This window comes from Cnephaeus nilssonii, assembly GCF_951640355.1.
Source record: "Cnephaeus nilssonii genome assembly, chromosome: X".
Lineage (NCBI taxonomy): Eukaryota > Metazoa > Chordata > Mammalia > Chiroptera > Vespertilionidae > Cnephaeus > Cnephaeus nilssonii.
In genome coordinates this window covers 5,671,617-5,697,190 of record NC_137071.1, presented here as the reverse complement: position 1 = coordinate 5,697,190, position 25,574 = coordinate 5,671,617, and the positions used below count along the sequence as shown (strand labels likewise).

Below are 25,574 nucleotides of genomic sequence, written 5' to 3'. Positions count from 1 at the left end.
GGGTCTCTGTTGTCACAGATACTCAGCTCTGCCATTGTAGAAAGTAAGTGAACGTAGACAATATATAAATGAATGGGTGTGTCTGTGTGCTAATAAAACTTCATTTATGGACACAAGTTTGAATATCATATACTTTTATTTATTTATTTTTTAATTTCTTTATTGATTAAGGTATCACATATTTGTCCTCATCCCCCCATTCCCATCCCACACCCCTCCCCACACATGCCCCCACCCCCCTGTTGTCCTTAACCGCTGGTTAGGCTCATATGCTTGCACACAAGTTCTTTGGTTGAGAATATCATATACTTTTAATGTCATGAAATACTATTTTGATCTTTTCTAAATCACTTAAAATGTAAAAAACATTCTTAGCTTGGGGACCACGCAAAAACAGACAGTGGGCCAGACGTGACCAGTGGGCCCTGGTTTGCTGACCTCTGATCTATATCTTTGCTCAGTTAATCCTCAGAACCACCTAGGAAATCTTTTTTTATGTTGGCACACTTAAATATTGATTTTTTAAAAATAGACTACTGTTTAGAGCAATATTAGGCTTGCAGCAAAACTGAGCAGAAAGTACTGAGTTCCCATATACCTCCTGCCCCATGAGCACAGCCTTCTCCATGATCAACATCCCAAACCAGAGTAATACATTTATTACAATCAATGAACCTATGTTGGCACAATCTTATCATCCAAAGTCATGGTTACATTAGAATTTGCTCTTCATGTTTTATACTCTATATAGACTTGGACAAATGTGTAATGACATGTATCCACCATTGTAGTATCACACAGAGTAGTTTCACTGCCCTAAAAATCCTCTGTGCTCCACCTATTTATTCATCCCTCCCTCCCCCAACCACTGTCAACCACTGATATCTTTATTTATTAATTTAATTTAATTTTTAAAAAATGTATTTTATTGATTTTTTATAGAGAGGAAGATAGAAAGATAGTTAGGAACATTGATGAGAGAGAAACATCCATCATCTGCCTCCTGCACACCTCCCACTGGGGATGTGCCCGCAACCAAGGTACATGCCCTTGACTGGAATCGAACCTGGGACCTTTCAGTCTGCAGACCGACGCTCTATCCACACTGAGCCAAACCGGTTAGGGCTATTTATTTATTTTATTGAATTCAGAGAAGAAGGGAGAGGGAGATAGAAACATCAATGATGAGAGAGAATCATTGAATGGCTGCCTCTTGCACGCCCCCCCCCCCCCGCCCCAGTGGGGACCGAGCCCACAACCCAGGCACGTGCCCTCTACTGGGATTAAACCTGGGACCCTTCAGTCCACAGGCTGACACTCTATCCACTGAGCCAAACCAGCTAGGGCATAACCACTGATCTCTTTACTGTCTCCATAGCTTTGCCTTTTCCAGAGCATCATATATTTGGAATCCTACAGTATGTAGCCTTTTCAGATTGGCTTCTTTCACTTAGTAATATGCATTAAGTTTCCTCCATTTCTTTTCATGGCTTGACAGCTCATTTCTTTTTAGTGCTGGATAATATTTTAAGGAACTGGTATTTTTATTCCATTTCACAGATGAAGAAACAGGCACAGAATGGATTAGCTTGCCCAGGTACAGCTTGTACAGCTCTGTCTGACAACAGTGCCTGATCTCATAAATTTTACCATGCCTCTGAATCCCAGAGAAATCTATTTTCTCACGATGAAGTTTGTTATATGACAGAGTTGGGGTAAATGGTAGATCAGGGCAATGGAGCCAGCCCCTCTGCTTGTAGAAAATAGCCACAGCTTCCTGCATATCGACAAAAATAAAAAATCTAGAGGATATGGCTTTGTTTCAAAAGTTTCAGTCCTGGCTGGGTAGTTCAGTTGGTTTAGAGCATCATCCGGATATGCCAAGGTTGTAGGTTCGATCCCTGGTCAGAGCACATACAAGAATCAATCAGTTGAGCCGAAACCCGTTTGGCTCAGTGGATAGAGCGTCGGTCTGTGGACTGGGGGGTCCCAGGTTCGATTCCGGTCAAGGGCATGTACATTGGTTGCGGGCACATCCCCGGTGGGGGGTGTGCAGGAGGCAGCTGGTCGATGTTTCTCTCTCATCGATGTTTCTGGCTCTCTGTCCCTCTCCCTTCCTCTCTGTAAAAAATCAATAAAATATATTTAAAAAAAAAAGAATCAACCAGTTGATGCATAAATAAGTGGAACAAAAACTCTCTCTCTCAAATCAATCAATAAAGAAATATCTGAGGGTTTAAATTTTTTTTAAAGTTTCAACTATTTAGATAGGAAAATGCTGTGTGCTTTTGAAATTCTGGTTTAACACACTCTCTGCTTTACTGGTTTGAGAAAATGTTTCTCTTCCCTGACCCTTAATTTCATTGCCTTTCAGATTCTATCTGGGTGCTGACACCCAGCCATTCCTCTGCCAATGAAGTACATCCTAGTCACCGGTGGGGTGATCTCGAGCATTGGGAAAGGGATCATCGCGAGCAGCATTGGGACGATTCTAAAGTCATGGGGACTCCGAGTTACCGCCATCAAAATCGACCCCTATATCAACATTGATGCAGGGACTTTTTCACCTTATGAGCACGGTATGAAAGAGAACCACTTCCTCCCTTATAAAGCGCTGAGTTAAATTGCAGTTCTTTTTTATATGTTGGTTAATTTCTTTAGGCTAGAGTTCCAGAAGTAGAGTTGCTGGATCATATGTTATGAATATGTGAATGTTCTCATGGTCATTGATGCATTGTTCAGATTGCTGATGGCATTCCAAATCAGTCCACCCTTTTGGAAAACTGTGTGAGGACACCATTTATTTTCATTGTAGCTTTTGCAGTATGGCTTATGTTTTGTTTAAACATAAAGGTAATAGATTTCTCTTGACATCTTATTGGTAAGAGAAAATTTCAAACAATATAGTATATATTGACAATTATATTGACAATATAGAATGACATGAAGGAAATTTCCCACTTCTTGGAGTGACTATTATTAATGTGGACATTTCAATGTATATAGTAATTATTTTTTTAAAAAAGCATTAGCCCTGCCCTGACCGGTTTGGCTCAGTGGATAGAGCGTCGGCCTGTGGACTCAGGGGTTCCAGGTTCGATTCCTGTCAAGGGCATGTACCTTGGTTGCGGGCACATACTCAGTAGGGAGTGTGCAGGAGGCAGCTGATCGATGTTTCTCTCTCATCAATGTTCCTAACTCTTTATCCCTCTCCCTTCCTCTCTGTAAAAAATCAATAAAATAAAAAGCATTAGCCCTTAAATACTTTCTTTTAAGAAATTTTACATACATGCAGGAAAACGCATAAATCATAAATGTACCACTTGATGAAATGATTATTCCGTTTAATCAGCCCCTAGATCAATAAACAGAATCTCCGTTTGCCTCCAAACCACCAGGGTAACTATTATCTTGTCTTTTAACACCGTAGATTAGAGTTGCTTGTTGTTGTTTGTTTGTTGTTGTTTATTTCAGAGAGAGGAAGGGAGAGGGAAAGAGAGATAGAAACAGCGATGATGAGAATCATTGATTGGCTGCCTCCTGCATGCCACCTAATGGGGATCGAGCCCGAAACTTGGGCCTGTGTCCTGACTGGAAATCGAACCATGACCTCCTGGTTCATGGGTCCATGCTCCATCACCGAATCACACTGGTCGGGCTAGTTTTGCTTGTTTTTGAACTTCAAATGAATTGAATCTCACAGTCACATTATTTTAAATCTAATTTTCTTTTTTCTTTTTAAATATATATATATTTTTATTGATTTCAGAGAGGAAGGGAGAGGAGGAGAGAGAGAGAGAAACATCAGTGATGAAAGAGAATCATTGACCGGCTGCCTCCTGCATGCTCCACATTGAGGATCAAGCTCACAACCCGGGCATGTGCCCTGACTGGGAATCAAACTGTGATCTCCTGGTTCATAGGTCAATGCTCAACCACTGAGCCATGCCAGCTGGGCTTTAATCTAATTTTAAAACTTAATATACTGTGGACATTTTAATATATTCTATACTCTTAAAAGTTGCACAGAATCTGAACAATAATAGGAAATAATTTCTAATGTATTAAAAACAATACTGTGATGGAAATCTTTGAAATTTAGTTTGTTTGTTTATCTATCTATCTATCTATCTATCTATCCATCCATCCTCATCTGAGGATATTTTTTCCCCCATTGATTTTTAGAGAAAGAGAGATGAATGAAGGGAGGGAGAGAGAGAGAGAAACATGGATCGACTGCTTCCTGCATGCCCCCTACTGGGGATCAAGCCTGTAATTGGGCATGTGCCCTGACTGGGAATCAAATCGGCAACCTTTTGGTGCAAGGGGCAATGCTCAACCTAGTGAGCAACACAGGCCAGGCCTGAAATTTAGTTTTTTAAACAGAATGCCTGGATTCAAAATTTCTTATTTGATGGGTAGATGTATTTTTCAGGCTCTTAACACATAATGCTTATCCCTTGTCTACAACTCTGAAATCCAAAAAGTTCTGAAAATTTAAAATTCTTCATAAGTTTGTGGCTATTTCTAGTCTTTATTCCACTTGGAATGTGTTTGATTATGGGTTGCTGTTGAGGTGTTTTATAATATACCAGAGGCCTGGTGCATGAAAATTTATGCATTGGAGAGGGGGTCCCTCAGCCTGGCCTGCTCCCTCTCACAGTCTGGGAGCCCTCAGGGACGGGAGGCGACCAGGCGATCAGGGGAAAGTGACACCCCATCACACCTCTGCTGCTGCCACTGCCAGCAGTGCAAGTCTTGGCCGGCCCTGGTTACCTGAGCCTCTGGTGGCCCTGGGGGGCTGGGCAGCCGACATCCGAGGCTTGCCTGCACCTCGGGCTGGCCCTGGGTGGCTAGGGGACTGAGAGGACTGGGGGACTCTGGAGGCAGGCACGCGGAGCAGCCAGGCCTGCCTGGGAGTGGGCCCGGCCTTGCTGTGCACCTGCCACCCCGGTGGGGCTGAGGGGACTGGGCACTGCCATCTTGTGGCTGTGGGTGCCACTATCCTTGAGGGCTTGGCAGTCAATTAGCATATTCCCTCCTCATTGGCTCTGGGTGCTGCCATCTTTGAGGGTGGGGCAATCAATTAGCATATTCCCTCCTTATTGGCTGTGGGCGCTGCCATCTTTGCGACAGTGTGAGGGTCAATTAGCATATTCCCTCTTTATTAGATAGGATGGAAAATGTTTTTTTTAAAAAAATATATTTTATTGATTTTTTACAGAGAGGAAGAGAGAGGGATAGAGAGTTAGAAACATCGATGAGAGAAAAACATCGATCAGCTGCCTCCTGCACACCCCCCACTGGGGATGCGCCCGCAACCAAGGCACACGCCCTTGACCGGAATCGAACCTGGGACCCTTGAGTCCGCAGGCCAACGCTCTATCCACTGAGCCAAACCGGTTTCGGCTTTATTGCTTTTTTACAGAGAGGAAGGGAGAGGGATAGAGAGAAACATCGATGAGAGAGAAACATCAATCAGCTGCCTCCTGCACACCTCCCACTGGGGATGTGCCTGCAACCAAGGTACATGCCCTTGACTGGAATCGAACCTGGGACCTTTAAGTCCGCAGGCTGACGCTCTGTCCACTAAGCCAAACCGGTTAGGGCAGAAAATGCTTTATATTATCTTTCTATAATCAGAAAAAAATCCAAATTACAATTTTTCATCTTTTCTCAGAATTTTCTGATAAGGCTTGTGGATCTGCACCAATTTACATCCTCATCAACAGTGTGTAAGAGGAAGGCCTAATTCCTTATACCTTTACTGAATATTATATTTTTTTAAACTTTACTAGCTAGAGAGTAAACAAAAAAACATCATTTTAATTTATATATTTTAAAAATGTATATATTTAAAAATTTTTCATTTTGTTTGTGGAATGACATTCAAGACTATGGTAGATGGTATTTTTGTTTGAAACTATCACCCAACTTCATTCTATGGCTTCAATTTCCCTGCCCTGTTGACTTTGCACTTTGGCCATGTAGGGTGGTGAACTCTTCCTGGTTTGTTGGGAACTTTTCCTGGTTTTGAAAGTGAAAGTCCCTCATCCTAGGAACCCTTTTAATTCTGAGTAAACCAGAGAGGTTGGGCACCTTCTTTGACCATGTGGTTTGTTTTGTCCTAAGGGTTATTAGTGAATATTACATGTGCCCTGAAGCGGAAATTTTCAATGCGGTGGCATGATTTGGTTCAGCCTCTCTTATGCTTCTGCCCTGTGTCATGTGAACTGCCTGCCCCATATAGGGATTTCTCCTTCAGCCTGGGGTCCTGAGAATGCACAGAGCAGACACACAACTGACCCACAGCCCCACATAACATGAGGGAGAACTCAATAAACGTTTTGTAAGTCACTGAGATTTTAGGGTTGTTTGGTGTGCAGCAAAATTGACCAATGCCATGTGTTGTGCTAATTTTCCTTTCAAATTTATTTTATTATTTATTTTTTAAAAATAGATTTTTATTGATTTCAGAAAAGAAGGGAGAGTGAGAGGGAGATAGAAACATCAATGATGAGAGAGAAGAATTGATCCGCTGCTTCCTGCACACCTCCCACTGGGGATGGAGCCCAAAACCCAGGGATGTGCCCTTGACCTGAATCGAACCCAGATCCTTCAGTCCATAGGCTGACACTCTATCCACTGAACCAAACTGGCTAGGGCTTCCTTTCAATTTTAAAATGATTCTATCTAATAAAGAGGGAATATTCAAATTGACCTTCACGCCATAACAAAGATGGCTGCACCCACAGTAGAGGCAGGGATTCAATAACACAAGATGGCTGCACCCACAGCAGAGGCGGGGATCCTGTAACACAAGATGGCTGCTCCCACAGTGGAGGCTGAGTTCTTGTAACGAGCCTTAACGAGCAATCAGCAGGGACCTGAGGCTGCGTGGCACTGGGCCGGGGCAGGGGACCTGAGGCTGTGCCCCTCGCCTGGTGGTGTTTTACATGGGACCTCAGGCCGTGCCCCCCACCTGGCACCAGGCCGGGGAACCTCAGGCCATGCCCCCCGCCCAGCAGGGCTTGACGGGGGACCTCAGGCCACGCCCCCCACCGGGCAGGGCTTGACGGGGACCTCAAGGTGTGCCCTCTGCCCCGGCCCAGGCCTGGGGACCTCAGGCCGCACACCCCGCCCCAGTGCTGGGCCAGGGGACCTGAGGCTGTGCCCCCCCACCTGGCATGGCTTGACGGGGGACCTCAGGCCGCGCCCCCTGGCCCCGGCACTGGGCTAGGCGACTTGAGGCTGTGTCCCCCCACCCAGCAGGGCTTGATGGGGGTGAGGCCAACCAGGTCTGGATCTAGCCCAATGAGGGTGGGACTAGCTGGGTCTGGGTCTTGCGTGATTTCGAGGCACATGTGAGTGGGCGGGGACTTGACTCTGGTTCCCGTGGCATGCCCCAGACTCTGACAGAAGGAAGATTTTCATATACATTTTATTGATTTTATTTCATCTCTAATACTTAAAGATGAAAGCGATATTAAAATATTTCCTCTAATTAATTCCCTTTTAATGTGCATGAATTTCATGCACCGGGTCAGTAGTTTTAAATAATACTTTATGTAAAGTATATTAAACTATAGTTATCATCATATGTATATATTTTTACTGTTTGAAATTTGTCTTAATATTATCTCTGTTAGTTGCTGATCAATTTCAATTTACCATTTATATGATTGAATGTATCAACTGTTTCTTGATGATTTCTGCCTTTGATGTCATCTTTAGATTTCTCCTCCCCAGGAATGGTTAAATATTAATCTGTTTTCTTCTGGCACTTTTATAGTTTCACTTGCTTTTATTTTAATACCAGAGGCTCGGTGCATGAAATTCATGCACAGAGGTGGGGGCCCTCAGCCCAGCCTGCACCCTCTCCAATCCAGGACCCCTTGGGGGACATCCCTCTTGCAATCCGGGACTGCTGGCTTGTAACTGCTTGCCTGCCTGATTGCCCCTAACCACCTCTGCCTGCTGGCCTAATGCCCCTAACTGCTCTCCTGCTGGCCTGATCACCTCTAACTGCCTCTACCTGCCGGCCTGATTGCCCCCTAACTGCCCTCCCCTGCGGACCTGATCGCCCCCTAACTGCTCCCCCCTGCCAGCCTGATCGCCCCTAACCACCTCTGCCTTGGTGCCTGCCACCATGGCTTTGTCCAGAAGGATGTCCAGAAGGTGTCTGGAAGATGTCCGGTCTAATTAGCATATTACCCTTTTATTAGTATAGATTGTTAACACATGTGGAATTTAATTTGGTGTGAGGTGAGTATGCAACATAATTTTTTTTCTGATTAGCTAACTATTCCTCATGACATTTATCAAAGATTTCATCCATTCTCCACTGACTGAAATACCACCTTTTGTTATGTACTAAATATCCATATACACTGAGTGGCCAGATTATTATGCTCTCTGAATGCATAATAATCTGGCCACTCAGTGTATATCCTATATAATAAAAGGCTAATATGCAAATTGTCCCCTCGACCAGGAGTTCGACCAGCAGGCAGACCAGCCAACCGCCCATGTCCCCTCCCCCTGGCCAGGCTGGCCGGACCCCACCCCTGCACAAATTCATGCACCAGGCCTCTAATACACACACACACACACACACACACACACACACTGAGTGGCCAGATTATTATGCGTTCAGAGGTCATAATAATCTGGCCACTCAGTGTATACTTAGTTCTGTCTTTGTACTCTGTTCTGTTCCAGATTTCTTTGTTTATTTCTGTCTATCATTTTAATAAATGCAGCTTTTTATTTTCAAGTAGATCAGGACTTTCCTCATTATTCCTTTTAAAATTTCAAAATGTTCAGTGTCTTCAAGATTAAGTAGGAATTATTTTGTCAAACTTTATAAGAAATCAAATTGGAGTTTTTGACAGAAACTGCTTTAAATTTATGAATTAATTTGGGGAAGAAATAAACACTGAAAATATTGATTGATCCATTTAAGAACTTTATAAGTGGCTTTCATTTTATTCGTACCTTCTTTCATGTCTCTAAAATAAGGTTTTTAAGTTTTCTTCATGTATGTCCTATAAATTTCTTTGAAGTTTATTCCTGAGTACTTTATCTACTTTGGTTTGTGATGATATCTTTGTTCTGTTTTTTTTTTTGTCACATATTAAATTCCTTCATGCAGTAGACACCTTTTTGGATATTTTGGTTTTGTATATTTGTTGATGTTATCATATTCTATATTTATATGTATTGAATATCTATATGTACTTCAATCTTCCTTTCCTCACCAATATTATAAGGGCTTTTATCTTTACTTATTTTTTGTTTTGGTAATCACACCTGCTTTTCTTCCAAATTAACTTCAGTGTCACTATCAAGTTAAAAAAACTGTTGTAATTTTAACCATAATGCATTAAGTCTAAAAAACTTTTTGAAGGCTTGCCATCTATAGTTTTTCTTTCTCTTCTAAGAACATAATGCGTACATACTTTGAAAATTTAGGAATTTATAATTTGAATATCTTTGCCATATACGGGGAGTATTGGCAAACTAGATTTGGCCTGACTTACCTAAAGGGATTTCAGAGATCTCGTATTTGTCAGAAGTGAAGATGATCAAAGTAAAAAGACTTTCCCATAGATTGGTACTTCCTGAATAACATGAGAAAGTAGAATTTGAACTAGAAATGGAATTTGGGAAATAGGAAAATATTGCAATTTCCTCAATTTGTTCTTTTGTCCTTAAAGTTAGCAATCTTCCTGACCACTGTTAGGTACCTGATAAGGGAGACATAAATGAAGATATAAAAGGTTTCTGATAAGGTTTGTAAGCTAGCCAACCTTCTTTTTCCTGTGAACTTTCTGCTATAGGCATAAATGATAGAATTTTCTTAATTAGGGGAAGTTCAGTTCTTACAAGGTGACTTTAGAACACTGGACTCCCAATCAATGTCCCCAAGTGACACCGGAGACCCAGAGACATGCCAAATAATTAAAGCAGGTATTTCATGTGATTAAGTCTGCATCTATATCCTTTTTCTTGATGCTGCTCTATAGGTGGCTTATTGCACAAGATGGCTTTTCTGCCTTTCTTTCACCAAGTTGCTCCGTGGGCTCGCTGGGGCCCTGCTTTTCATCTATTATCTCTTTAACTGTGACTTTCACCAAGATGGGAATCAATTAAACCTTTCTTATGCCAATTCCAGAGTACAGGATATGGATGCTTTGGAAGTAAATTGCTATTAGTTTTTAAAATTGCTGTTTTAAAGCCCCCTTTTCAAATGATATATGATGGTTTTGGAAAGCTAAATCTTGAAGACAGAATTTTAGTAAGTATGAAAAAAAAACAACCACATAATAAGGTACTGGAATTTTTCTGATGCATTTTAAAGGATATAATTGAATTGTTAAGTTTTCCCATCAAAATAATGAAATGGCCGAAACCGGTTTGGCTCAGTGGATAGAGCGTCGGCCTGCGGACTCAGGGGTCCCAGGTTCGATTCCGGTCAAGGGCATGTACCTTGGTTGCGGGCACATCCCCAGTAGGGGGTGTGCAGGAGGCAGCTGATCGATGTTTCTCTCTCATCGATGTTTCTAACTCTCTATCCCTCTCTCTTCCTCTCTGTAAAAAATCAATAAAATATATTAAAAAAAATAATGAAATGGTTGGAGCATCCTCCTCTACACCAAAAAAAAAGAAAAAGAAAAAAAAAAGATTGCCGCTTAGATTTCCAGTCAAGGCACATACCTAGGTTTCGGGTTCCATCCCCTGGAGGCAAAGGATCGATGTTTCTCTCACATCTCTCTCTCTCCTCCTTCCTCTCTTTCTAAAAATCAATAAACATCCTCAAGCGAGGATACAAAAAATGAAATGGTGATAGAATATAGTTTATAAATAAGTCTCTTAGCAGTTTTTTAATAAAATGTGCTCATCTTTGAAAAATAATCTACTGGAAGCAAATTTGAAAATTTTACTTTGCCTTTTTATTCTAGGAGAAGTGTTTGTCTTAAACGATGGTGGAGAAGTGGATTTAGACCTTGGAAATTATGAAAGGTTCTTGGATATCAATCTTTATAAAGACAACAACATCACCACTGGGAAGATATATCAGCATGTGATTAATAAAGAGAGGCGTGGTGACTACCTGGGGAAAACAGTACAAGGTATTGCATTCCACAGACGTTAGGGAGCCCTGAGCACCCACACCAGCACTCTACAAGTTCTAATGCTTCTCAAATCCTGTATTCTTTTCTTTTTCATTTTCCTTAAAGACGTCAAGTTCATCCTCTGAGTTCCTGATTTATTTTCTCTTTTTTACTAATGCCATTGTTTCCCTTAGTCAATCTCTCCCCCCCTCTGTCTTTCTCATTCATTCATTTATAAAATCTATGGCGAACCATTTATTCATCTTTTTTTTACATGAGTAGGGTGTATTTTTTTGGTTTGTTTTTTGTCTGTCTTTTATTGACTGTGTTCTTTTTTCTTGTATCTTTGTTGTTTTTTTTAAATTACTTTATTGATTAAGGTATCACATCTTTGTCCTCAAACCCCCCCCCCCATTCCCATCCCAAACCCCTCCACACGCATGCCCCCACCCTCCTGTTGTCCGTGATCACTGGTTAGGCTCATATGCAAGCACACAAGTCCTTTGGTTGATCTATCTCCCCTATCCCCACCCTCCCCTACCTTCCCTCTGAGGTCTGACAGTCTGATCGATGCTGTTCTTGTTCTTCAGTCTATGTTGTTCATCTTTTCCCCTAGATGAGTGAGCTCATGTGATACTAGGAATACACTTATAGGAACCGAAAATGAGACAAGCAATAATGGTTATGTTGAGAGGCAAATGAATCAGTCTATAGTGAGTTTCTTTCTGGGCCAACAGTTCTTTTGAGTCCCAATTTCTATGTCCAACAGTTCTTTATGTGTACATAACAGCAATGATATTCCAGTTCTGGATGGTGGACAAATGGTGGTAATGCAGGTCCGACCCTCTCTGGTTTCTTGTATCGTTGCATGCATGATGATTATTTCCCTTTGAAGGAGGACAGCCTTGGAGAGGGACTGGGGGATTGAACTGGAGTGGCAAGTAGCATAGTCTGACCTTTTTTCACCAACCATTTCCCTGGATGGTATGGTTCTCTTTTGTCTTAGAAGAGATCCCCTCCTGGTACCTCTGAAGTTTTGTATTCATGCGTTCCTACATGATAGGGTAAAGGTGATAATTCCTCATCCCCTTTAAATCACTTTCATGTTGGAACCAATTGAGAAACAGATGTAGGAATAGGATAGATGGAGATCAAAAGAGCAACTATATTATTGCCGAAATTAGACGTTGTGGCACAGATCTCCAGTACAACTGTGTTTTCTAATAGTTTTCCCCGAGTGTAGGTCTTGGGAAAACCTGAGGGAGGGAGAGTCACTGCCTCATATCTGCCATGTCCCAATGATGGAGGAGAGGGCAAGGCCCAGACCTGGGTCCTGAACCCTGATCCCTGTGCTGCTGGCATGGGGGCAGAACCCGGCCAACCTCATCCTTCCAGAAAGGGGTGAGCCAGGCATGCCCAGTGTCCTTCCAAACGCACCAATCAAAGACAGCTTCCTCTTGCTGCAGACTCTGCAGGTGTAAGGTGGAGCAGGTGACGGATGCAACTTTGCCTCAGTTTCCTGAAGGCCAACGTTCCTACTTCCAACCATCACATTATGTTAGGTGGCTGGGCTGAATTCCCACGCACCCATGTGGATGTCACTTTTTTGTCTCTTCAGTTGAGATTGCCAACTTCAGGCCTGCTCCCCACCCAAGGGACTCCTGGGCCTCACATACTTGTGGAGATGTCACCTTTTGTGTTCTTCAGTTGACATTAGCATTCACTGGCACCTCGTCAGCAGGCATACCTTGTCTATATCCTCTTGAGTGTCCCCCTCCCCATTGGCTGGTGGTCTGGCCACTCTGCATCCTTCTTTCCTGTGGAGCCTAGCATTCAGCATCCTAGGCAGCCCTCTTTGCACAGTTTTTCATCGGCATTATAGGTGTTTTCTACTTGCATCGAAGATGGCATTTCTGCTGTTTCTTATTCTCTGGGAAAAGGCATAACATTTAAATGCGTGACCCTAAATTGCCCCTGTAGTATTAATTTCAGTGAAGGAAGATGATAGCATTAGGACTGTAGCTTGTCTGATTTGCCAGGTAGCTGTCAGGTTATTTGGGAGATCTAAAGATCGGATACACTGCCTTTTCATGACCATGAAATAAGCTTTTGTATTAATTACTTCTTCCTGCAGTTGTCCCTCACATTACTGATGCTGTCCAGGAGTGGGTTATGAATCAAGCCATGGTGCCAGTGGATGGTCATAAGGAGGAGCCCCAAATATGCGTTATTGAGGTAAACATGGAACGTTTCTTTTTTTTTTTTAATATATTTTATTGACTTTTTACAGAGAGGAAGGGAGAGGGATAGAGAGCTAGAAACATCGATGAGAGAGAAACATCGACCAGCTGCCTCCTGCACACTCCCTACTGAGTATGTTCCCACAACCAATGTACATGCCCTTGACCGGAATCGAACCTGGGACCTTTCAGTCCGCAGACCGACGCTCTATCACTGAGCCAAACCGGTTTCAGCTGGAACGTTTCTTTATAAACTTACTAGAAGCCCAGCGCGTGAAATTGTACAGCCCCGCCCACCCACTCTCGTCTTGGTTGTTACGGTGTTAGGGCCACAGGCCTTTTATAATATAGATGTCCTTCTGGGTTTTTAACCATCTGATCTCTATTCATTCAGCAAATATATAAAGATGATATCCTGTGTGCCAGGCATGGGCTAGGAATAGATAGTTCCTGCCCTTGTGGTCCCAAGTCAGTGGGCAAGATTGGCATTAAACAGGGTGAGTACTCCTGGGGTGGGTGTGCCGCAACCTGCATGCGGAGACATCAGTCGCACATAAAGTCAGTGTTAGGGCCTCCTGTGTGCCAAGCCTGGGATGGGCAGTCTCTGGCCTTGAAGAGCCTGCAGACCCCCCTGTCCTCACACAACAGAATGCATTCTAGTGAGTGTTACTTGAGAAGTATTTGTAAAATGCATTGGGAGTAGAGAGACAGACTTATGGAAGTTTAATGGTAGAGGTGATGTGGAGGTGAGTATTAGCTGTTTAAAGAAAGAACATTGGGGGCAGAGGGGGTAAGAGATCAACCAAAGGACTTGTATGCATGCATATAAGCATAACTAATGGACACAGACACCAGGGGGGTGGGGGCATGTGCTTGGGGTGGGAGTGGCTGGGGAGAGGTCAATAGGGGAAAAAGGAGACATATGTAATACTTTAAACAATAAAGAATTTAAATAAAAAAAAATGATATGATACCATATATGGACAATCCATTAAAAAAAGAAAGAAAGAATAAAGATATTTCCTACGGAAAAAAAAAAAAAGAAATACTTGATTTGTATTTAGAGTTCAGAAAATTTAGTTAAAAATAGATTAATATTTATAAGTTGTTCCAAACATACTTCAGAAGTTTTCTAATAACTGAATTGAGTATTTTAAATTTTAATTAGCTAAAGCAAATAAAATTTAAAATAAAAAGAACTTAATACAGGGTGGGGCAAAAGTAGGTATACAGTTGTGAGTACATGAAATACAGTTTATTCTTGGATTATTATTTGTTTTTGTATTATTTTCCTTACAAACAACTGTAAAGCTGCTTATGCTCCACCCTGTATTTGAACTTGCCAGTTGTTCATGTTTCCCTTCCTATCCATGTGCAGGTTGAGGATGATGTCCAGGCACCCCTATCTAAATGTCAGTTGATCTGATTGACAGGCAGGAGAATAGAATAATGAATAGCATAGTTCCTAGAGTCAGACTGCTCAAGTTCAAATTTCTGCGGTGACCCGTGAATGGTATATAGTTCAGAGGTTAGAGTCTGGAGCCATACTGCTTGCTTTCATAGACCAGTTAGGTCACTTACCAGCGGGGTGACCTTGGACAAGTTTGCTTACCTTCTCTGTGCCTCAGTTAACTCATCTGCTAAATGAGGATAATGACACTACTTAACTCATTGTTTTGAGGATTAAATAAGTCAGTACACTTAGTGCTTAGAATACTGTTGATCTATGCTAGTAGTATGTGTTCAAAAATTATTAGCCATTATTAAGATGCCTGTGTGACATTTGGCAAATTACTTCTAAAAAATTCAGTGTAGTCATCTATAACAATATGATAATAATGTAATATTGTAATAATAACAAGATGGTAACAGGTTTGTTGTGAGGACTAAATGGGATAATATAAAGCATTTGGCAATGTCTGGCATTTAGGAAGTACTTAATAAACATATGTTAGCTGTTATTGTCATTGTTAGGTAGATATGCCATCAACAAGATCAATTTTGTTAATAGTAGAGGTGATAAATGTAACATAATGTGCTATACTATCATATATTAACTACTAGAGGCCTGGTGCACGAAATTTGTGCACAGATGTGGTCCCTAGGCCTGGTCTGCGATTGAAGTGTGAGTGTCTGGTGTGGAAGGGCAGGTCCCAGCTGACCTCTGGGCCCAGGGCAGCACCTGGGCCCCTGGGCCCCTGCGCACCCCCCTCCGTCTGAGTCATGGTGCTCGAGTCCCCATGCAGAGATGCAGTGAGCACGACCAAATGCTGTGGGCTGGGGCTCAGCATGGGCCTCTGGGCCGCCCAGGAGTGCCGTATGGAAGCTTGGCAGGCAGCGCGCTCTCTCCCGGCTGGCCTTACAGACCAACTCCTGAGCGAACTCATGTGGAGCCCGACCGGCCCCTGTGGTCCCGGTGGCTATGGCCCGGCTCACTCAGAAGAGGCCACGCGGGTGTGGGGTGGGCTCCTCGTGGGTGCCTGGCACCTGAGCGCCCGCTGCCAGCGCCGTGTTGCCGACGCCCGCCATGTTCCGCGCTGCCCCCTGGTGGTCAGCACACATCATAGCGAGTGGTTGAACTCCTGGTGGAAGGACTGCCCGAGGGGACAATTTGCATATTAGGCTTTTATTATATAGGATACTGTACTACTTAATAGTATGGCTATAAACTTAATATAAATGCATAAGTGTGCTCTACAAAGTTATTTCTCCCTTGGTATTCCTTACTTTACAATTTATGAGGAAAGAGGTAATTCTTTATAATTTTAAAAAATTGGAGTATAGCCCTAGCCAGTTTGGCTCAGTGGATAGAGCGTCGGCCTGCGGACTGAAGGGTCCCAGGTTCGATTCCGGTCAAGGGCATGTACCTTGGTTACGGGCACATCCCCAGTAGGGGGTGGGCAGGAGGCAGCTGATCAATGTTTCTCTCTCATTGATGTTTCTAACTCTCTCTCTCCCTTCCTCTCTCTAAAAAATAAATAAAATATATTTAAAAAAAATTGGAGTATAACTTAAACACAGAAAAGTGCGCATATAGATGTATAGCTTGGTGAAGTTTCGCAAATTAAACACACCTGCATAATTAGGCTTACTTTCTTTAAAAATATTTAAAACCTAATACAGTGAGTAGTTTGCAAACAAATGGGGCAACGATAAAGACAAACAGTGTAAGAGAAAGGCAGGTAAAAGCTCCCGGAAGATACCATCTGATATGAAAACAGCTGTAACCAGGGCGTAGCTTGACTTTACAGTGAAGGAGACTTACATGGTCACTCTGTTTATTGATTCTCAGTTTTCTGAGTCAATCCCAGGATGCATTAGAGAAGCCTTAAAAGCAGGGATATAAATGTCATCAGCTTTCAAAAAACGATTCATGATGTAGAGGGGCTGGAGGAGTGTTGGAGGGGAAGGAGGGAGATAAGAACCTAATTTTACACTGTGATGCATCCACAGATACTGTTAGTGTAATCATGCCCTGCTCAATGACGGGGATACATTCTGTACGTTCTGAGAAATTCGTCGTCAGGCAATTTTGTTGTTGTGCGAATATCATAGAGTGCACTTACACAAACATAGATGGTACAGCCTACTACACACCTAGGCTATGTGGCATAGCCTATTGCTCCTAGGCTACACGCCTACACAGCTTGTAACTGTATGAAACAACACGAGATTAAATTAAGGACAAGAAAAAATGATGCAATCAAGAAACCCAGTAAACACGAAATGTAAGAGGCTCCTGCTGACATCACACAACATAGTGTTTTACAGCAAATATTTTTTATAAGTAGAAAGTGTAGACTCTAAAATAACAATAAAAAGTCTAGTATACTAACTACATAAAACAATGACATAGTTGTTTATTATCATTATCAAGTATTTTGTACTATACCTGAGTGTGTATAACATAATTTAACATCTGTATACACTACAAAGTGATCACTCCTAAAGTCTAGTTACTATCCATCACCCCTTCACCCCTTTTGCTCACTCCACGCCCCCTTGCCCTCTGGTAACCACTGGTCTATTTTCTGTCTTTATAGGTTTGTTTTTGTTTTGTTTTTTGTATGTGAGTGAGTTTTTTTCATGAGTGAGATATTTGCCTTTTTCCTTTTGCCTATTTCACTTAGCATAATACCCTCAAGGTCCATCCATATTATCACAAATAGCAAGATTTTATTCTTTTTTAATGGCAGAGTAGTATTCCACTGTGCATGTATATCTATTCATTCATTGACCAACCCTTTTAGTTTTTATAGGTGAAAGAATAGCCTTTTCTTAAGATTAACTTAATCACAAAAAAAGTCCCAAATGGTCATGTGTATGAATGTTCTTGCCTTTTATTTTCTGATTCTGCTCTTTTTAAAAAATCTACATTTACAATGATATACATGAATTTGTAAAAGTAACTTATGGTGTTAGAAGTCAGGATAGTGGTGACCTTTGGAGAGGAGGGAGGTAGTGATTGGGAGGGGGAAAAAGGAGGGTTTCTGGGATGCTGATAATGTAATTCTATTTCTTGACTTTGGTGATGGCTAAACTGTAAAATTCTTCAAGTTGTACACTTATGCTTTGCATGCTTTTTCAGGTATATTATACATTAAAAAAATCTACATTTAAAATAATAACCAAAAAAAGAGAAGGGGAAATCATTTTTTAATGTAATTGAGCTGCTCCCAAACTTCATTAAAATATAAGCTCAATTTGACCTTGGGACTGAGCCTTCTTTTTGTAAAAGATAGGTTTTTTTTTTGTTTTTTGTTTTTTAATTTTAGAGAGGAAGGGAGAAGGAGAGAGATAGAAACGTCAATGATGAGAGAGAATCACTGATCAGTTGCCTCCTGCATACTTCGCTCTGGGGATCGAGCTTGCAACCCAGGTATATGCCCTGACTGGGAATCAAACCATGACCTCCTCGTTCATAGGTCATTGCTCAACCCCTGAGCCACACTGGCTGGGCGGGATGAGCCTTCTTAACACTTCTTTTTTATCTCAGCTTTTCTAGCCATTGTTTTTTGAGAATCATCCGTGAACAAAGCTTTTATATTTGTCTAGAGGCCCGGTGCATGAAATTTGTGCACAGGTAGGGTCCCTAGGCCTGGCCGGTGATCAGGGCCAATCAGGTTCCCCGCCTCCCCACCTCCTCCTTCCCTTGCCACCTGCACGCCGCCACCGCGTGGTTCCCCCCACCTCCCCGCCTCCCTGCCTCCTCCTTTCCTCATTCCCTCAGCACCTCACAGCCGCCACTGGTTGCCCGCCATGTTCCGTGCCACCCCCTGGTGGTCAGCACACATCATAGCAAGTGATCGAACTCCTGGTCTCCTGGTTGAATTCCCAAGGGGACACTTTGCATATTAGCCTTTTATATATATAGATTCTGGGGCTGACACACCTGACTCTCTGTCATCATTTTACAAGATGTATGCTATAGAGTCAGACTCTAATTGTTAAAGATTCCACTTGCACAATGAAATAAAAAATTCTCAATGACATCTCAAATTAAACCAAAGTTTCCATCTCAAAAAGCAACAAGCAAACATGTTAGGCCTGTACCTGCATATTGTTCATTTTTTTCCATATCTATATTCTCAATTTTTAAAATTCTGCTCTTGAGTTGATTTCTTTGGCTTAATAAACATTAATTAAGCACTTCAATATGTACTAGCTCCATGATAGCTGTGAATATGATGAGACAATGACTCCTGCTTCCAGGACTTACTGTCTCAATTTTTAATCTCATGGAAACAGATAAACTGCCAACTTGTCCCCAGAAAAACTCCTTCTTTTCCATATAACCCTGATGTTTATATTTGCTTATTGGACACTAGGTCAGACATACTTTTGGGTTTAAGTTGTGCGCAACATTTGTGTGCGTGTACGACTTAAGCTTTCAAAGAACCGCCAAAGCTAACTTTTAGTTTTAAGGGTATAGAAGCATTTTTGCACCAAGGCCTCGACTTCTTAGACCTGTGGAGCTGACAGGCTGTGTTCATGTTAGTGCAGGTTGTCTAAGCATGAACCTGAAATAATTTATGCATGGTTTAAAGGAACAAAGGTTCTTCTCTCCCTCCCTCCTTCCTCCCTCCCTCCCTCCCTCTTTCCCCCCTCCCTCCCTCTTTCCTCCCTCCCTCCCTCTTTCCTCCCTCCCTCCCTCTTTCTTCCCTCCCTCCCTCCCTCTCTTCTTTCTTCATTATTTCATTCCTCTCTTTTTAAGAAAAATATATTTTTATTGATTTCAGAGAGGAAGGGAGAGAGAGAGAGAGACAGAAACATCAATGATGAGAGAGAGTTATTGATCGAGCCTGCAACCCGGGCATGTGCCCTGACTGGAATTGAACCATGACTTTCTGGATCGTAGGTCGATGCTCAACCACTGAGCCACACAGGCTAGGCCCTCCCTCCCACCCTCTGTCTGTTCCTCCCTCCCTCCATCCTTCCCTCCATCCTTCCCTCCCTCCCTCCATCCTTTCTTCCCTCCCTCTTTCCTTCCCCCTCCCTCTCTCTCCTTCCCTCCCTCCCTCCCTCCCTCCCTCCCTCCCTCCCTCCCTCCCTCCCTCCCTTCCTTCCTTCCTTCCTTCCTTCCTTCCTTCCTTCCTTCCTTCCTTCCTTCCTTCTTTCTCAAAAAAGAAGACTCCTTTCATTAAAGGCAAAATGGACATTACACATCTCATAAATTTGCTGTTGCTTCATTTTAAACTTTGCATAGATTTTAAATTATTGTTGTGGGTGCTGTTTCCCTTTTTGTGTGGGGAAATAATTAACTTAGTACTATTCTACTCATATGATAATGGCGAGCCAGAGAAGTGGTAATGGGACCCTCCAAATAGATGGAGAGAATGCAGTACCACTGCATGCCACGTGAGGGCAGAATCAGATAATGTTTAAAGTTTTGCTTCCTTTTCCGGATTTCCTGTTGACTCCCAGTACACCCCCATCAAAAAAGGGAGATGGCTCCTTAAGGTTTCGTTTAATGCAGACCTCTTTTTTTCCTAAAAAAATTTTTTTCTCCCCTATTAGATTCTGCTGCATTGTAGTTAATGAGCACTTACACCCTTCACCTCCTGCCAGTTTCCTGATTGCATGTGATATTTCTTGGATTTTCATAATTAAGATTGTCATTCTTTCATAGAATTATCATGTAATTCTGTCTGTTCCATACCCAGGAAACTTGAATTTTAATTATGTTTTGTTATCTGAGTAATCTGAGTTAAAGAAGAATTTCTTTTGTAGCAATGAAATCCTGAAACTTCTTAGTGTGATTCCATTGTAATTATGAAAACAGGTACTAGAATGCTGTTACCTAGGACTTATATTGAATTTTGAGACCCTCTGTCCGGTCCTGACCACTAACCTAAGCCCCCAGTGCTGGATGTAGTGTGCTGGGCTTGTGCTGGAGATACGGCAGGCACGTTCCTGCCCTCATAGGGCTTACAGCCTAGTAGGTAGAGAGACAGGAAACAGGACTCAAATAAAACAGTGGTACCTTGTACTGAGTTATCAGGAAGGGCACAGGCAGGGTACTGTGATAGGGAGCATCGAGAGTGTGGCTGCTTTAGGTGGGTGGTCAGGGTCTGGCTTTCTGAGGAGGACATAGCTCCCTGGGCTGAAGCATAAAAGGGAGCTAGATGAAGAAGGGGTAGGAAGGAGAGTGAGAGGGGGGCCGAAGTACAGAGTGAGAGGTTGGGGCGGGGGAGTAGGGAGGTGGGGGCATGAGATGAGATTAGAGATCTGTGCAAGGGCCAGATCAAGAAGGGCCTTTGTTGGCTACATAAAGGAGTTTAGGCTTTATTTTTAGTGAAGCAGTGCGTTACTCTAAGCAAGGGTGGGGGGGAGGGGCATATTTTGAGTTTTTTAAAGGTCATTCTGCTGGTGTGTGACAAATGGTTTGTAGGACAGGAGAGAGTAGAAGCTGTGGGCCCTCAAGATTGGGGGTCTGCCACCTCTTTTTGTAAAGGGCCAGATAAAAAATATGTTTAGCTTTGCAAGTGGGGAGTCTTTGTCAATGTCAACAGCTACTCAAGTCTGCCATTGTAGTGTGAAAGCAGCTATAGGCAACATGCAAATGAATGGGCATAGCTGTGTGCCAATAAAATTTTATATATAAAATCAGGCAGTAGGCCATGGTTTGCCACCCCCTGGTTTAGATTATTGCAGTAATCCTGGCAAAAGATGCAGTAATTCTAGCTTGAACCAGTGAGTGGGAAGAGGTGCTATTTGCTGAGATGAGAAAGCACCCAGCAAAAACAGGCCCAGAGGTGATGGACCAGGGGTTCAGTTTGGGATGTGGTAAGTTTGGGTAATTATTATTATTTTTTATTTTTAAAATATATTTTATTGATTTTTTACAGAGAGGAAGGGAGAGGGATAGAGAGTTAGAAACATCGATCAGCTGCCTCCTGCACACCCCCTACTGGGGATGTGCCCGCAACCAAGGTACATGCCCTTGACTGGAATCGAACCTGGGACCCTTGAGTCCACAGGCCGACGCTCCATCCACTGAGCCAAACGGGCCAGGGCAACAGTTTTTGGTTTTTCTGTTTTTTAAATATATTTCTTTATTGATTTCAGAGAGGAAGGGAGAAGGAGAGAGAGATAGAAACATCAATGATGAGAGAGGATCATTGATCGGCTGCCTCCTGTATGCCCCCTACTGGGGATCGAACCCACAACCCAGGAATGTGCCCTTGGCCGGAATCGAACCTGGGACCCTTCAGTCTGCAGGCTGATGCTCTATCCACTGAGCCAAACCAGTTAGGGCTGGGTAATTATTGATCAATCCGAGATGGCAAAGCTGTCTGCAACACCCAGATCATTCCACTTAGTGTTTAAGTTTTATTCCTGATTATTGTTCTTTAGTTCTGCCTTATTTCCCCTTCCTAAATTCTGAGCTCCTTAGGAACATGTTGTCTTAAAATCTTCCAGCACTCATTTATAGTGTTGAGCATGTAGTAGGTGCTCAAATGCTAGATAATTAATTTTAAAATCCATGTGACAGTCTTTAAGTATTTAAATATGGTGAGGATGAGTGGGTTAAGATGAATTTCATCCCAGTCTAAAGTAAAATGCTTAAGTAACTATTGAAAGCACATTATATATTAAGTTAACATTTATCAAAGGATTATATTATCAGGAATATTCTCAGGGCTTTTTGTACTGCTTGTTTCAGAAAACCAGCATGTTTAAGAGGAGTGATTTAATTCTAATCATACCACCATTACAAGGAGACTGTTCAGATGCATGCAGTCGTGTGTGTGTGTGTGTGTGTGTGTGTGTGTTCGTTCCTTCATGGAGAGAGAGACAGAATGAGACAGAGAGAGAGTTAGAGTGACACAGAGAGAATGCTCACTATTTCACACCAGGAAATAGTGAGCCAGGTGGCTCTATATTCTGGATTTTTTTGTCTTCTAATGAATTGCCTTCTCTTTTCTTAAAGCCCTCCATTTTATTTTTAACATTTCCAGTCTTGATGACATGAAGGGTTAACAGCCTTATAATGATCCCCCCTTTTTTTGGGGGGGGAGGTTGTGGTAATTTACTAGTCTGTATAATCCAAGTGAATCAATGATAGCATGACTCGTTTATTTAATTTTATCCATATCTTCACAGAACAGGCAGAGAGATCTTATAAACACAGGTTAGATCACCCTGAAAGCCCTCCTCGCCCTTGCTTTCTTCCCCCCTTCTTCAGGCTCTGCTAACTCTCTTTCCTGTTTACCTGGCTGTGTTACACTCCATCTATTCTTTCTTTCTTTTTTGGAACAAAAAATAATCTTTATATAAACTATTAATAGATACCTAAATACAATATGGCTTTTAAAATGAAATCATGTGTATATAGTTGTATTTAGAAAGAAAAATATACTAATCAAAAGCTATATAACATTAACAGCTAATCCAAATGCAAACAAAGATATTCTTCTGAATTCGGTTTCATTGAGCATCAAAACCCACCAATCTTTTAGTCCTTTTCTTGTACATTATTCTGTATCCACATTCTCTGCATCTGATTGGATCCCTGCATTTTATTTCATTTTCTGCGTGACATTCATTGGCTGCTGCTTTGGGAGTTGGACTTCCTCTGTTAATCCTTAGCACCGACACACTCCTCTTTTTGCAATTCCAGACTACAGCACCTGTTCTTTTTTTTAAAAACTTTATTGTTGACACTATTATAGATGTCCTCATTTCCCCCTTTGCCCACCTGCATATCCCTTCTTATTTTCTAGTCTCCATTTTCTCTTCCCTTTGCTTCATCTCCCTTTATTTTATTTAAAAAATATTTTTATTGACTTCAGAGAGGAAGGGAGAGGGAGAGGGAGAGAGAGATAGAAACATCAATAATGAGAGAGAATCGTGGATCAGCTGCCTCCTGCATGCCCCACAATGGGGATCGAGCCCACAACCTGGGCATATGCCATGACCGGGAATTGAACCGTGACCTGGTTCATAGGTTGATGCTCAACTACTGACCCACAATGGCTGGACCAATTTACATTATTTCTAATTGGAAAAAATGATTCGGTTTTCAAACAGTCATCTGGAACGAAGTTCGAGAAATGAGGTTCCACTGTATTTACAAACGTCTGTTCTCGTGTCACCATAAATTTCTGCTTAGCTTATTAAGACTTTTTCTATTAGTCTGTGTAACATGGAAGATCACTTGTGTCTTTTTTTCCATTTCCAGTTGGGTGGCACCATCGGAGACATTGAAGGAATGCCATTTGTGGAAGCATTCAGACAATTTCAGTTTAAAGCAAAAAGAGAGAATTTCTGTAACATCCATGTTAGCCTTGTCCCACAGGTGAGCTTTCCAGATAAGTATAGACAGCAACTTCTATAAGTCTTCCTATGATATTCTGTTTATTCTGTATTTTAGCTGGGGAGCCATACACTATCCAGGAGAGCTAAATGTCCAAGGTACTAACAGTGACCCATTTCTTTTCAGCCCAGTGCTACGGGAGAACAAAAAACCAAACCCACACAAAACAGTGTTCGTGCGCTGAGGGGGTTGGGCCTGTCTCCTGATCTGGTGAGTTAAAGAGAGTGGGTAAATTTCTTGGCAATAGGACCTCCTTTTATTAATCTATAACGTCATCTAAGTCCTTTCTAGCTCCCAAATGCTTCCTATGACATTGACCTTTTTGTATCTGGGATCCAGAGAAGGGTATTTCCTCATCCTCAAGTGTCACTTCACACATCTCTAAATTGGCCATTGGTTCTTCTCCAGGCCCTCCCTTGATTGGCCACACTGACACCTGGTCAAGTGCAATGTCCTGCCATTTTGTATGGTCCCTGGGTCCTTGAGAGTGAGGTGGGACCTTGGAGATTTTCCCGTGACCCTACTAGGATGGGCTATCATCGCTCTTATTTATAGTAGGTAATCCAGTTATCACCAATAGTCTAGATCAGGGGTCAGCAAGTAAGGGCCTGTAGGCCTGTTTCCTGGAAAGAAATTTTTAAGACTTTACAAATTATAAATAAAGTTTTATTGGAACATGGTACCATCCATTGTTTACATTTGTCTCTATCTGCCTTTGCACTACAGTAGTACAACTGAGTAGTCAGGACAGTGACTGCATGGCCTGCAAAACCTAAACTATTTACCATCTGGCCCTTTAGAGGAAAAGTTTGCCAGCCCTGGTCTAGCTCTGTTCTTGTATTTTTTATGTTTAAAAAAATATTTTTTAAAATATATTTTATTGATTTTTTTATAGAGAGGAAGGGAGAGAGATAGTTAGAAACATTGATGAGAGAGAACATCGATCAGCTGCCTCCTGCACATCCCCCACTGGGGATGTGCCCATGAGCAAGGTACGTGCCCTTGACCGGAATCGAACCCGGGACCTTTCAGTCCGCAGGCCGACGCTCTATCCACTGAGCCAAACCAGTTTCGGCAAAATATATATTTTTATTGGTTTTATAGAGGAAGGGAGAGGGAGAGGGAAAGGGAGAGAGAGAGAGAGAGAAACATCAATGATGAGAGAGAATCATTGATCAGCTGCTTTCTGCACACCCCACACCGGGGATCGAGCCCACAATCCGGGCATGTGCCCTGACTGGGAGTTGAACTGTGACTTCCTGGTTCATAGGTTGATGCTCAACCATTGAGCCACGCTGACCGAGCTGTTCTTGTATTTTTTTTTTTTTTAAAGATATTTCATTGATTTTTTACAGAGAGGAAGGGAGAGAGATAGAGAGTTAGAAACATCGATGAGAG

At 42.3% G+C, this 25,574-nt stretch overlaps 1 protein-coding gene across 5 annotated transcripts in view; it reads left to right on the top strand.

Moving 5' to 3' along the window:
• Window positions 1–25,574, top strand: part of CTPS2 (CTP synthase 2) — a 126,534-nt gene that overhangs the window by 4,445 nt on the left and 96,515 nt on the right. For all 5 annotated transcript variants that reach the window (XM_079765503.1, XM_079765502.1, XM_079765501.1 and 2 more), the window contains 5 exons: window positions 2,375–2,579; window positions 10,965–11,135; window positions 13,252–13,352; window positions 24,042–24,158; window positions 24,303–24,386. In XM_079765503.1, the coding sequence (XP_079621629.1) occupies window positions 2,414–2,579; window positions 10,965–11,135; window positions 13,252–13,352; window positions 24,042–24,158; window positions 24,303–24,386 (639 nt within the window). In that variant the 5' untranslated portion in view covers window positions 2,375–2,413. The remainder of the gene's footprint in view (window positions 1–2,374; window positions 2,580–10,964; window positions 11,136–13,251; window positions 13,353–24,041; window positions 24,159–24,302; window positions 24,387–25,574) is intronic.